Source organism: Salvelinus alpinus, chromosome 2 (genome assembly GCF_045679555.1).
Source record: "Salvelinus alpinus chromosome 2, SLU_Salpinus.1, whole genome shotgun sequence".
Taxonomy (NCBI): domain Eukaryota; kingdom Metazoa; phylum Chordata; class Actinopteri; order Salmoniformes; family Salmonidae; genus Salvelinus; species Salvelinus alpinus.
The window spans coordinates 72,520,582-72,534,881 of NC_092087.1; the positions used below are offsets into that span (position 1 = coordinate 72,520,582).

The 14,300-nt window shown below is 45.0% G+C and overlaps 1 protein-coding gene across 8 annotated transcripts in view; it reads right to left on the minus strand.

Annotated features, from left to right (window-relative positions):
* Nucleotides 1-207: 207 nt before the first annotated feature.
* LOC139567698 (septin-9-like) overlaps nucleotides 208-14,300 on the minus strand; it is a 91,526-nt gene continuing 77,433 nt past the window's right edge. For all 8 annotated transcript variants that reach the window (XM_071389117.1, XM_071389118.1, XM_071389116.1 and 5 more), the window contains 5 exons: nucleotides 6,594-6,711; nucleotides 4,509-4,604; nucleotides 4,291-4,387; nucleotides 2,178-2,229; nucleotides 208-1,776 (listed from right to left, as the gene is read on the minus strand). In XM_071389117.1, coding sequence (XP_071245218.1) covers nucleotides 1,593-1,776; nucleotides 2,178-2,229; nucleotides 4,291-4,387; nucleotides 4,509-4,604; nucleotides 6,594-6,711 — 547 coding nt within the window. In that variant the 3' untranslated portion in view covers nucleotides 208-1,592. The remainder of the gene's footprint in view (nucleotides 1,777-2,177; nucleotides 2,230-4,290; nucleotides 4,388-4,508; nucleotides 4,605-6,593; nucleotides 6,712-14,300) is intronic.

The following is a 14,300-nucleotide window of genomic DNA, read 5'->3' on the forward strand; positions in this document are numbered from 1 at the left end:
GAAATAACAAAGTGTCTTTGCAAAGTCATAAAGTTATGACACTAAAACCCAAACTTTGATGGCAAACACTACATAAAGGGTATCCTTTTTCACACAGTTTCAGACATGCCAAATTGCGCATGCCCAAAGGGGCTTTTGTGATTGGTTAAGAGAGGAGTCACCTGCACAGGTGAAATGGATTGGCAATCAAGACAATTGTAAACAATAAAAATATCAATCTTTATTTATTTGACATAGCATATCAAAGATAAACCATACTCTCATCATACTATAACAAATTACACAATAACTATACAACAGTAAACATTGTATTACCTTTCGTCATTGTTTATGTTACGTGAGCTACATTGCTGAATGAATAGTACTCTTGGTTTTGACCTCTGTCCATGAGTTTCTGTCGGAGTGAAGAATTGTGTTTGGCTGATGGGCACATTTATGACTTTTTGGAATAAATGTTTAGTAGGGAAGATAAGGGAGTTATACATTGACTACACCGGGAATGCAAAACTTATTATTTCAAGCGGTGCATGTAGGCTACATATTCAACCTACCTGTAGTCCTATTCTGTATCACGTCCAAAAAGACAGAATGTAAATCTAGATTCATAGAATTCTCTATAAATACACGGGAGACAATGCATGATGGCAAGGAGACACAACCAAAGAGGATCTCTGTAGATTTTCCATCCTCTCTGAGAACAACGGGAGTGTGTAGGTCGACTGGTAGGCTATATGAATATCAAACTCAATTATAAAGTGAATACATAACGAGCATAAATATCTATTTATAAATCAATTCTATATATTTTGCTTCTCTTTAAAACAGAAAGGACATTTATTTGGTTTAGAGAAAGGTCGGAGAGCATGGGGGATGTCTGTTCCCTGCATCCCCACCATCCAGACAACAATATTATAACACAACAGTAAATGTAAAATGCACTGTATGAATGAACATGATACGTTTAACAAGATACGACATTGGCATATTGGTATAGACAGGATGGTTTGGCAAGAGGTCTTAAACATATGAAAACGCAACGGAAAAAGACAAAAGGGATTTCAAAGCTGCTCCACACTGCATTGCTGCTTTTCGGGGCAGTGCAGATGTGTCAAAATGTACAAAGAAGCTAAACCCAACCTCCTAATATCTCCAATATCTAGACAACACTATACAGCACAACCCAAACGTAGAACAGGTCATTTCGACCAGTTATTTCTAGTTTATCTAATTGTGCTATACTTAGATAGCTGGTCTGTACACATCTGTATGCTATAATACTGTGGCATCCCATCTCCCTAGGGGACATCTTGTACTGTTTATCCAACAGCTCTGACCTACAACGACCTACACTAGAACTTCCAGGTAACAGAAACTCTGTTTTGGCAGTTGATCATGTATGAATTATTATATACTTGATATTGGAATCCTCTTTGGAGTGTGTACAGTCCATGTCAGCCAGTTAGGATGGGTGTGTGTATGTCACGTGGTGTGTTTGCATGTGGTGTGTCACAGTTGCCAGCCATTAAAGATATATATATGGGTCTGTGTGTGTGTGTGCGTGTGTGTTTATTTGTTTGCAGATGGTCAGACATCTACATCTCATGGGTCAGGACTTGGTGCTGTGCTGCCGCCCCGTTGGCCTGCTGTGGCTGTGGGTTAACCAGTGTGTTGGGGGGCTGGCCATTGGGCTGGGCGTTGGTCTCGTTCAGCCTGCGGACGCGGTACACCTCGTAGTGGATGCTACTGGTGATGTCCTTGATGTTCTGCATGTGGGTCCTGACAGAGAGGAAACACAGAGGGGATTTAGTGAGAGAAACATCAACATTACCCAGAGAAACATTACCCAGAGAAACATCAACATTACCCAGAGAAACATTACCCAGAGAAACATCAACATTACCCAGAGAAACATTACCCAGAGAAACATCAACATTACCCAGAGAAACATTACCCAGAGAAACATCAACATTACCCAGAGAAACATTACCCAGAGAAACATCAACATTACCCAGAGAAACATTACCCAGAGAAACATCAACATTACCCAGAGAAACATTACCCAGAGAAACATCAACATTACCCAGAGAAACATTACCCAGAGAAACATCAAGCGTCATCAAAAACACTGGTCAAACACAGTCAGTATCACCATCACTTAAAACACAGTTAATATTCACCTGATGAGAAGGTCTCGCAGGTAGGCAAACTCACAGTGTGCAATGTTCTCAACTGCAAAAAAAGAGTAAAGAAAATGAAATTACATTCTATGGGATAAACAGCAAGTGTTTTCTGTTTAGTTACTCAAACAATATTCAATACAATAGCCACGTGGCATATATTTTGTGTATCAGGGTGTGCATATCAAGTTAAATGCCATGTGCTATTCTACACTCTGCCACAAGATGGGAGTGTTGCGCCAAAGACAGGTCAAGGACACCCATTTATCTTGACATCTGCAGCAATTATCTTAAATAAAGATTACACCTTCCACTACAAGTAATTTAATCCATCTCAGCTTCCTCAGCAAGTCAGACAGTTTAACAAACTCTCCATGACAATTTGCTGGAGTCTAGAAAGGATCCAACACTTGTTTGAATGATCGATTATGTCAAGTCCACAAAGTGAAAAAGGAGCGCTATTTATGTGAAATCGCAGCACAGGAAATTAAATTCCATTTCATCCCTCTTAGGGAGGGGGCGGGGGAGAGGAGGGGGGAGAAGAAGGTGCTGCTGTGTGACCACCACAGTCTGTGGGTGAGTGTACTGATTAACGTGGTGGTGGGTCTCCCTTAATTTAAAACAAGGTTGGTTTTAAATGTTTCTCTGGGTAACACTTTCCTCCACCCATTGCAAACAGGGGATTAACACAAGAACACACAGAGACAGACACGTTGGATATGTAGCTGTATAGGTACCAGCCCTCTAGATAAGTATGACTTATGGAATGAGGAGGGGGAGAAAGAACGGTTGATAATGAGAAAGAGAGAATGACATTGGGGCAGTGGTAGAGGAAAAAGAGAACGTTAGAGACGACAGAAAGAAAGAGGAGAGGGAGAGAAAAAGTGAGAACGAGTAAGACAACCAGCGAGAGAGAGAAAGAAAGAGGAGGAGAGAGAGAAGGAGAACGAGGAGAAAGAGGTCCTGGCTATGAGAACCCTGGGCCCACAGGCCTCCCTCCTCTTGTGGCCTAATTTATGATAGCAGTGCAGACAGGTCCAGCAAAAAAGAGAACGTTAGAGACGACAGAAAGAAAGAGGAGAGGGAGAGAAAAAGTGAGAACGAGTAAGACAACCAGCGAGAGAGAGAAAGAAAGAGGAGGAGAGAGAGAAGGAGAACGAGGAGAAAGAGGTCCTGGCTATGAGAACCCTGGGCCCACAGGCCTCCCTCCTCTTGTGGCCTAATTTATGATAGCAGTGCAGACAGGTCCAGCAGCTTTCCCTCCCTCCCTCCCTCCCTCTCTCCCTCCCTCCCTCCCTCCCTCCCTCCCTCCCTCCTTCTCTCTCTCCCTCCCTCCCTCCCTCCCTCCGCCTGAGCACACCGACTGCCTGGCTGGCTAGAGTCATTGTTCCCTCAGCCAGGGGATAACCACATTTCTCACTCTTATCACATCCGTGCTCCTACAAACACACCTTTGTCTTAGAGTTCAATTGCAGTCCATGGGTGTTTTAAGAACACCTTGACAGTTCCAGAACAGGACCTAAGTACTAGAACTCTAGAAAGCTATGTATGCTAAGCTCTGGTTGGTTGGTCCTTTGAACAGACCTAACAGCAAGAGGTCCAGATTAATATATCTGTTCTACAGCCATCTGTCTACAAGTATGGAGTGATGAGAGGAGCATTCACCAAGAGCCAAGATGGGCCCTGGAGGGGCCAGGTACAATCTGGGAAGAAGACAGTCGGCCCTCCAGTGAAAAGGAGCTGTGACATTCCTCTCGTCCCCCCCCCCCCCCCTCCCATCTCTCTTTCTCTCTAGACCTCCTCCTTCTGTCTGTCCTCCACATCATCACCCCCCCCCCCCCCCCACTGTGTTATGGATGCAGAAGGCTCAGTAAATCCTCCTTGGGTCTGTGACTTAGATATGTCTTTAGTCACAGACCAGAGAAACGTGGATATGAGAAACACTCGCTCACAGTCACAAAAGACTCAATCAGTTGGCTGGGATTTAAACATGTACTGGCAGCAGTAACATGCATGGTTGATCCACTGTACGGTGCAGCCAGGAAAATCTGCTTCAACCCATTTTAAATGACTAGTATGACAGGGATAGTAATGGTTGTGGGTGTTGAATTACCTTCTATGGTTCCCCACTTTGTTTTTCTGCCCAGAAGCCTCTTTCCATTGACCTGGTACTCCTGGTCGCTCCCCACCACAGCAAATGGAATCATCTCCTGAACACACACACACACACACACACAGTTTAAGACCAACAATAGCTTTGTAATGAATCCATGCGTCAGTGTGTGTGTGTGTGTGTGATTCTGCATGCCTATACACACACTGTAAACCCACCCTGATCTTATCATTGATCATCCTGTCATCAGCATCCTCGTCAAACTCTTTCTGAGGGTAGACGTCGATCCCGTTGGCTCGCAGTCCTTCCCTGATCTGCACAAACATAAAACACGTCACAATCTGACACCAGGTTGCAGTGTTACACCAATGTACTGTAGAACAGCAGTCAGGGCAAAACAATGGCCGTTTCCACCTCATGTCATCTACCAAGTCATCTAGTCCTAGAGGTGGAGGAGTGTGTGTCCTGCCCAGTACAACATCACACACCAAAGGCTTTCACTCACCACCAGGGGAAAGACCGGTGAAGGGAGGCTGAGACTTGTATCACATCAGAATCCATCAAAAGTAAGTAAGCCTACTCATTCTTATAACTTAACTTTCACTGCCTAACTGCCAACAATATAAACAAATGATTCATGCAGATAGCCAGATTGTTAGAACAGTATGAGGTGACCGTGACTGAAAATATAACAGAATAGGAAATTACTGACTACAATTCTAGTGTAGCTCACTCCGAGTCCACCGTAAACACTGCTAAGGCTGGTGTTGACGTTAAATGCTAATTTAATGTTCCCTGACATTGAGAGTTACTGTGGAGGTTAACCACTATTACACAAATACACAGCCAGACACTCAGGTTTACAAAATGGCCGCCTTTCTTCTATGTCTTTATAATGACTGGAACACAGACAGAGTGAGAATGACAGGCTTCTTCTGCCAGCAGTGATGGCCTTTAAATTAATGACCGTTCCGCTCACAATTACTACTTTGACAGTTTCCACTTGGTCGATGACGAACAGGTTTTCTAAATTTCTCGGTTTATACTTCTTGGAAAGCTTAAACTTGTAACTTTCTCAGCCTTAGGCCTATATTATAAGCCTACAACAGTCGAGGGAACGTGACCAGAGCACACACACGAACGCCCGCAACGAACTGTGGACACAGAGGGTAAAACAATAAAAAGCTCTCGTGTTCCTTTTGCATGCATGTCAACTGCTGCAGGGAGCAGAGAACAAGAAAGAAACGTAAAAAAAAAAACATTAAGATCACAATCCCAGGGTCGTACATTGCCCAGCCCATGCAGCCAACCAAAACAAGCTGGTTACAAGCCTCAGAGCTTCCATCTCGCCCGCCCTTGTTCTCATTGGCCGTTGTCGGGGAAAACGGTAGCCAAGTTGCCCAGCGTGTTTCCTCCTCCAGAATTAATAAAGATCTGTCGCAGGACGCCAGAGAGGGGGAGACTAGCGTCCCTTGAGTGTGTGTGTGCGCGCGCGCAGGCATGTTCTTTTCTTCTCCCAGGCTGATCACTGGCCAACAAACACACACTGGAACAGAGGGGGGTGCAGAGGCCTTTTTAAACTAAGCCAAGCAGGCCGTATAGGCCTGTGTATCCTGGTATAGTGCAACTTTCAAGAGACCGCAGGAAGAGAAAGCAGCAACAGAGAATTCCATCGGATTCTAAATCAGTAGAGCTGGCCTCTATACCATAGACATGAGTCATCAACAGAAAGGGCTGTGCTTTCTTTCATGGAGGAGTGGCTACTGATGGACTTCCACTAGACAGCCTCTGTCGAGCAGCTACCAGACAGCCTCTACCGAGTGTTGCATAAACCTTACTCTAAACTCTGGGGGGGGGGGGGGGGGGACTCCTCATCTGAGGTCCTGTGTTGTTTCTCCATCTCCTGTACCCAGTAGCTTATTGCTTATTGCTTATTGCAGACGTCAGCTGCCTCGGAGGTTTACAGAAAGCTGGAATACTGTAAATAAATCCCTTCTTAAAATGCTCCTTTCTGGCTAAAAACATCCGTTAAGTGTTCCAGGGTTTCATACCGCCACTACTCAGACTGGGCAGAGTACAGTAGTTTATCCAGATGGCTGTTGTTTGTAATGCCTGGCATCGCTTCATACCGGCCTGTGTGTGATCTTACCCTCTCGTTACCCTGCTGTAAAGGCCTAATGTCAGCCATGTCAGGTTGATGTAGTGCAAAAGGGACTAGTTTAAAAGCAAATCAACAGATCAATGTCATAGGCTTTTTGTGTACACACACACGTGCATGTATACACATTACGCACACACCTTACCGTCTGTTTGAAGAAGTCCCTCTCCTCCAGGGTGAGTGTGTCTGCCTTGGCGATGACAGGGACTATGTTGACCACTTTACTCAGACGACTCATAAACTCCACATCCAGGGGCCTCAGACTGGAGAGAGACAACACGGAGGAAGAGAGAGAGGGGGAAGGAGGAGAGAGAAAGATGTTAATAAGATTACTCTTAAGGTTAAGGAGATATTTTCTGATCAAAACAAATTTTATTGGTCACATGTGCCAAATACAAGTGTAGACCTTACAGTGAAATGCGTACTTATAAGCCCTTAACCAACAATGCTTTAAGTTAAGTAAAAAAAAAAAATAGAAAATTTAAAATTAGAAATTAAAAGTAACAAACAATTAAACATCAGCAGAAAATAACAATAGTGAGGCTATATACAGTTGAAGTCGGAAGTGTCCATACGAGTTTTAATGACTCCAACCTAAGTGTTTTTCAACCACTCCACAAATTTCTTGTTAACAAACTATAGTTTCGGCAAGTCGGTTAGGACATCTACTTTGTGCATGACACAAGTCATTTTTCCAACAATTGTTTACACACAGATTATTTCACTGTATCACAATTCCAGTGGGTCAGAAGTTTACATACACTACGTTGACTGTGCCTTTAAACAGCTTGGAAAAATCCAGAAAATGATGTAATGGCTTTAGAAGCTTCTGATAGGCTAATTGACATAATTTGAGTCAATTGGAGGTGTACCTGTGGATGTATTTCAAGGCCTACCTTCAAACTCAGTGCCTCTTTGCTTGACATCATGGGAAAATCAAAAGAAATCAGCCAAGACCTCAGAAAAGAAATTGTAGACCTCCACAAGTCTGGTTCATCCTTGGGAGCAATTTCCAAACGCCTGAAGGTACCACGTTCATCTGTATAAACAATAGTACGCAAGTATAAACACCATGGGACCACGCAGCCGTCATACCGCTCAGGAAGGAGACGTGTTCTGTCTCCTAGAGATGAACGTACTTTGGTGCGAAAAGTGCAAATCAATCCCAGAACAACAGCAAAGGACCTTGTGAAGATGCTAGAGGAAACAGGTACAAAAGTATCTTACCCACAGTAAAACGAGTCCTATATCGACATAACCTGAAAGGCCGCTCAGCAAGGAAGAAGCCACTGCTCCAAAACCGTCATAAAAAAAGCCAGACTACGGTTTGCAACTAACTGCACATGGGGACAAAGATCGTACTATTTGGAGAAATGTCCTCTGGTCTGATGAAACAAAAATAAAACTGTTTTGCCATAATGACCATCGTTATGTTTGGAGGAAAAAGTGCAAGGCTTGCAAGCTGAAGAACACCATCCCAACCGTGAAGCACGGGGGTGGCAGCATCATGTTGAGGGGGTGCTTTGCTGCAGGAAGGACTGGTGCACTTCACAAAATAGATGGCATCATGAGTGAGGAAAATTATGTGGATATATTGAAGCAACATCTCAAGATATCAGTCAGGAAGTGAAAGCTTGGTCGCAAATGAGTCTTCCAAATGGAAAATGACCCCAAGCATACTTCCAAAGTTGTGGCAAAATGGTTTAAGGACAACAAAGTCATGGTATTGGAGTGGCCATCACAAAGCCCTGACCTCAATACTATAGAAGATTTGTGGGAAGTACTGAAAAAGTGTGTGCAAGCAAGGAGGCCTACAAACCTGACTCAGTTACACCAGCTGTGTTAGGAGGAATGGGCCAAAATTCACCCAACTTATTGTGGGAAGCTTGTGGTTAGGCTACCCAAAATGTTTCCCCCAACAAAAGGCAATGCTACCAAATACTAATTGAGTATGTAAACTTCTGACCCACAGGAAATGTGAATAAATAAATAAAAGCTGAAATAAATAATTATTTCTACCATTATTCTGACATTTCACATTCTTAAAATAAAGTGGTGATCCTAACTGACCTAAGACAGGGAATTTTTACTAGGATTAAATGTCAGGAATTGTAAAAAACTGAGTTTAAATGTATTTGGCTAAGGTGTACGTAAACTTCCGACTTCAACTGTACACGGGGTACCAGTACAGAGTCAATGTGCGGGGGCACCGGTTAGTCGAGGTAATATGTATATGTTGGTAGAGTTAGTGACCATGCATAGATGATGAACAGAGAGTAGCAGAGTAGTAGAAGTGTAAAAGAGGGGTCTGGGTAGCCCTTTGAATAGCTGTTGAAGATGGCTTGGGGGTAGAAGCTGTTAAGAAACCTTTTGGACCTAGACTTGGCGCTCCTCCTACCGCTTGACGTTGGGTAGCAGACAGAACAGTCTATGACTAGGGTGGCTAGCGTCTTTTCGACAATTTTTAGGGCCTTCTTCTGACACCGCCTGGTATAGAGGTCCAGGATGGCGGGAAGTCCGAGGCCGAGCGGTTGCCATACCAGGCAGCGATGCAACCAGTCAGGATGCTCTCGATGGTGCAGCTGTAGAACCTTGAGGATCTGAGGACCCATGCCAAATATTTTCAGTCTCCTGAGGGGGATTAGGCTTTGTTGTGCCCTCTTCACGACTATCTTGGTGTGTTTGGACCATGATAGTTTGTTGGTGATGTGGTCACCAAGGAACATGAAGCTCTCAACCTGCTCCACTGCAGCCCCGTCAATGAGAATGGGGGCGTACTCGGTCCTCCTTTTCCTGTAGTCCACAATCATCTCCTTTGTCTTGATCACATTGAGGGAGAGGTTGTTGTCCTGGCACCACAAGGCCAGGTCTCTGACCTCCTCCCTATAGGCTTTTTCATCGGTGTTGGTGATCAGGCCTACCACTGTTGTGTCATCGGCAAACTTGATGATGGTGTTGGACTCGTGCCTTGCCATGCATTCATAATTGAACAGGAGTACAGGAGGGGACTGAGCACGCACCAATGAGGGGCACCTGTGTTGAGGATCAGCATGGTGTATGTGTTGTTACCTACTCTTACCACCTGGGGGCGGCCTGTCAGGAAGTCCAGGATCCAGTTGCAGATGGAGGTGTTTAGGGGTCCTTAGCTTATTGATGAGCTTTGAGGGCACTATGGTGTTGAACGCTGAGCTGTAGTCAATGAATAGCATTCTCACATAGGTGTTCCTTTTGTCCAAGTGAGAAAGAGCAGTGTGGTGTGCAATAGAGATTGCATCATCTGTAGATCTGTTGGGGCGGTATCGAAATTGGGATGGGTCTAGGGTTTCTGGGATAATGGTGTTGATGTGAGCCATGACCAGCCTTTCAAAGCACTTCATGGCTACAGACGTGAGTGCTACGGGTCGGTAGTCATTTAGGCAGGTTACCTTAGTGTTGGGCACAGGGACTATGGTGGTCTGCTTGAAACATGTTGCTATTACAGACTCTGTCAGGGACAAGTTGAAAATGTCAGTGAAGACAAGTTGGTCATCGCATGCTCGGAGTACACGTCCTGGTAATCCATCTGGCCCTGCGGCCTTGTGAATGTTCACTTGTTTAAAGGTCTTACATTGGCTTCGGAGAGCGTGGTCACACAGTCGTCTGGAACACTGATGCTCTCATGCATTCTTCAGTGTTACTTCCCGCGAAGCGAATATAGAAGTAATTTAGCTCGTCTGGTAGGCTCGTGTCACTGGGCAGCTCGCGGCTGTGCTTCCCTTTCTAGTCTGTAATAGTTTGCAAGCCCTGCCACATCCGACGAGCGTCAGAGCCGGTGTACTACGATTCAACCCTAGTCCTGTGTTGATGTTTTGCCTGTTTGATAGTTCTTTGGAGGGCATAGCGGGATTTCTTATAAGCTTCCGGGTTTGAGTCCCACTCCTTGAAAGCGGCAGCTCTACCCTTTAGCTCAGTGTGGATGTTGCCTGTAATCCATGGCTTCTGGTTGGGGTATGGACGTAGTCACTGTGGGAACAACGTCATCAATGCACTTATTGATGAAGCCAGTGACTGATGTGATGCGCTCAGAAGGATCCCGGAACATATTCCAGTCTGTGCTAGTAAAACAGTCCTGTAGCTTAACTTGGTAGGTTATATTGTAATGCAGCACTGTGGTATAATTGAAAGCATGTCCAAAACGTTTATTCAAACATATTTTCAGTCATGGATGAAATGAGACAGATATACCACTAGGGGGCAATGATGGTCCATTGTCTATTATTTTCTGATCAATGACAATGTGATTGTGCAGCAGTGTACCAGTATAATCCTAATTCTCAAATTTAAAAGACGAATCACAACCTCTTTCCAAGGTTAAACACAAAATGGTTAAGAACTGAAACCGATATAAGCCTGGAAACAGATAATGGTCCTCTCAAGATTCGTCATGGATGGCAGTTTTAGAGGGTAAAATGTGGGGATAATGCAATTGAATACATATCTATATTGAACATCACGTGATGAGAGATATTGTCCTCAACTGACCACTCACAAAGCTTGTACATCCTACTCCCAAGTTGTCAAGTCAGAGCTTCTCTACTATCTCCTATAAACCTTCTCTCTTCCCCATCTCATCTCTTTCTATCCTGTATACACTCTCCTATCTGCTCTCTATCCGAGGAGAATGAATGAGAATGTTCAGGCTATAGCTAGCCTGGCAGGGCCTCTGGTTGTTCCGTACATCTAGAGTCTGAAATACACATTTTCACATTCCTTTATTCAACATTGAAAATATGAATATCTAAAAACAGCCCTTTTAGATGTTGCTCACTCTGAATTTCTGCTCATTGTATGAGCAGCACCATAGCTGGCCTGGCAGTGCCTCCTCCTTTCTATATGCTCCCTCTTTTTCCCCCTCAATCTCTTTTCAGTCTCTCCCTTTCTTATGGTATCACCACTCTCTGCTTGGCTGGCAGTAATGCCTCTGGTTGTTTCCCTCTCCAGCTCCTCCTTATGGTCTCCTCTCCCCTGCAATTATCCCAGCCATGATGGGTCACCCTGGTTCAAAGACCTGGAGCAGCTGGACTATAGAGGGGCCCCCTCAGGAGAGGGGAGAGACATGCACACGGAACACTGAACGGGGCGGGAACAGAGAACACTACGCGTGTCAATACTCGTCATGCTACAATGCCAAGGGTGTCCGAGAGAGACCCACGTGACATGGTAAGAGGGAGCGAGCGAGAGAGGGGGAGAGAGCGACAGACAGAGACAGACAGCGAGACAGAGAGAGACAGAGACAGAGAGAACACCACTTCATGGAAAGAGGGAGAGTGTGAGAGAGATCTCCCATAGGTCAACGATCCCCTGCCGCAGCTCTCCTTGGCTACGCCTATAATTTGATCTCCTGTCCCCTTAGGAATCGTGACCTCTGCTTTGTGGACTAAGTCAGACACACATGTGTTTCATGTGCATCAGTGGTATGTAGGCCTACTGTACACAGGTCAGTAAATACATACGCTAGATGTTTGACTATAAAGATGTTTACACGCTTCTGAACAAATAGGTGAGACCGAGGTTCAAATTGACGCACTGCACATGTGAACCACATATCTGTCTACACACACGCACATACCACAGATAGACATGCACATCTGCACACACAATTAAGCTATAATCCAGTTCTTCACTTAAAAAACGGGAAATTATCAACAACAAAAAGTCAACACACAAAATGCACTCCTACACACTAAACACTAAACATATGTACTGTATTTATGCACACAGAGAGACGCCATATGCTCAACTTCTCCACTTCAAAAAAGGGAAATAGTCAACTTGGTAGCTGTGTCTGCAGAGGGAGGGCTGAGCTGTCACTGCTAACCCTCCGAAAGCTGTTCTGTGGTCAAAATGGAAGCAACCATGTAGAGGAAGGGGGGTGACCGCACTGTAGACTGCTCTCTTCCCTCCTCTTTTTCAGATGTCTTTAAAACCACCTCACGGGTCAAGAGAGTCCAAGTGCAACATTGCCTGGCGTAACCGTGGGATACCCTGGTAGTTCTCAAAGAAAGCATCCTTCATGAGGTAACAAGAGGACAGCCTTGAGGGAAAGAGTGTGGTCAGCCATGCAGTCAAGACTGCATCCGCTTCCATTGGCTACAGGTGCGACATAAATGGCATCCTATTCCCTATAGTGTGTACTACTTTTGGCCTAAGCCCACAGAGCATAGGGTGCCATTTGGGACGTATCCTACGTCTATTGAAAACCAGTCGAGCTACTAAATGAAACCTTGAAGCAAATTGCTGACACTTAAAGTACTCCTACTAACCCAGGGCCTAATACCTTCAAATTGCAGTCAAGAAGTTTGACAATAAAAAGAGCCACAACCATTGGGCTATAAAACTTGATGTCTCTGCTATTATTTGGTGATATGAGATACCAGTATTACTGAATATTCAGCGTGTCTATTACGGACATAATGGCACCAAAGCATGGAGCTATCCAAGACACATGGGTTAATTCCCAAATGGCATCTTATTCCCTATGTAGTTCCCTACTTTTGACCAGAGACATAGGGGCCCTGGTCAACAGTAGTGGACTAAAATAGGTAACAGGGTGTCATTTGTTACGCAGCCATGGCCTTGGCATGGTGTGTTAGTAATTGGTTACAGGCCCTTGTTGCAGACCTCAACCATAGAGGAGAAGTCATTTGTGAGAGCAATGAAGAGGAGAGAAGAACGGGAGTTGGGAGAATAGTTCCAGAACCTTTGAGTCTAGACCATGAGCCAGGTTCAACCCACAGGGCCAGGTTCAACCCACAGGGCCAGGTTCAACTCCAGGGTTTCATCCTTAGATTGTCCTGTAGAGGAGCATTGGCTACTAAACACATTATTAGGGCCTCTCCTCCATCCCCTGTCGTCCCATCTGCTTTTGCTGACTGTGTTGTGTTGTGTTGTGTTGTGTTGTGTTGTGTTGTGTTGTGTTGTGTTGTGTTGTGTTGTGTTGTGTTGTGTTGTGTTGTGTTGTGTTGTGTTGTGTTGTGTTGTGTTGTGTTGTGTTGTGTTGTGTTGTGTTGTGTTGTGTTGTGTTGTGTTGTGTTGTGTTGTGTTGTGTTGTGTTGTGTTGTGTTGTGTTGTGTTGTGTTGTGTTGTGTTGTGTTGTGTTGTGTTGTGTTGTGTTGTGTTGTGTTGTGTTGTGTTGTGTTGTGTTGTGGTGTGGTGTGTGTGTTCGTGTTCGTGTTCGTGTTCGTGTTCGTGTTCGTGTGTGTTCGTGTTTAATGCATCCCTATGCCTGTTGCTTGTGTTCTCTAGCTCAGTGCCAGGTTGTAGCGCCACAGTGAGTGGTGGGGAGTGGAGGGGTAGGACATCCTCTTTGTGCTCCTGCTCTGAAGTCTCCTGGTGGCAGTTAAGATCCTACTTCCTGCTCCCCGTTTCCAGGCCTGATTAAGAGGTCTAGAGGGGACAGGTGCTTGGAAGTTTCCAAGAGAGCCTGTTTGGGGGGGGGTTAGGCTGCACTCGAGGTCAAGCGGGTGAGAGAGGGAGGGGATTGGCAGGGGAAGATATGCATTTTAGCTTTTGGGACGAGAGAGAACGAAGGAAAAAGCCTTGGCTCGTGCTTTGCGAAAGAGGGTCTGGACAATGCACTGACTGTAGAGCTGCCACATAGGCAGGCAGGCAGGCACACACACACACACAAAATGCAGCTGTGGTGTCATAAGGAGGTGGTGAGGGAGTGTGTCAAACAGTGGGATACACACACGCCACACACACTCAATACACTCCAGAGAATAACTAGTGGACAACTGTTGAGCTACAGGTCAAGGAAATGATGTGGGCGGATGGAAGAGACAATTGTGAGCCAGTAGATGGAGTCCTGATA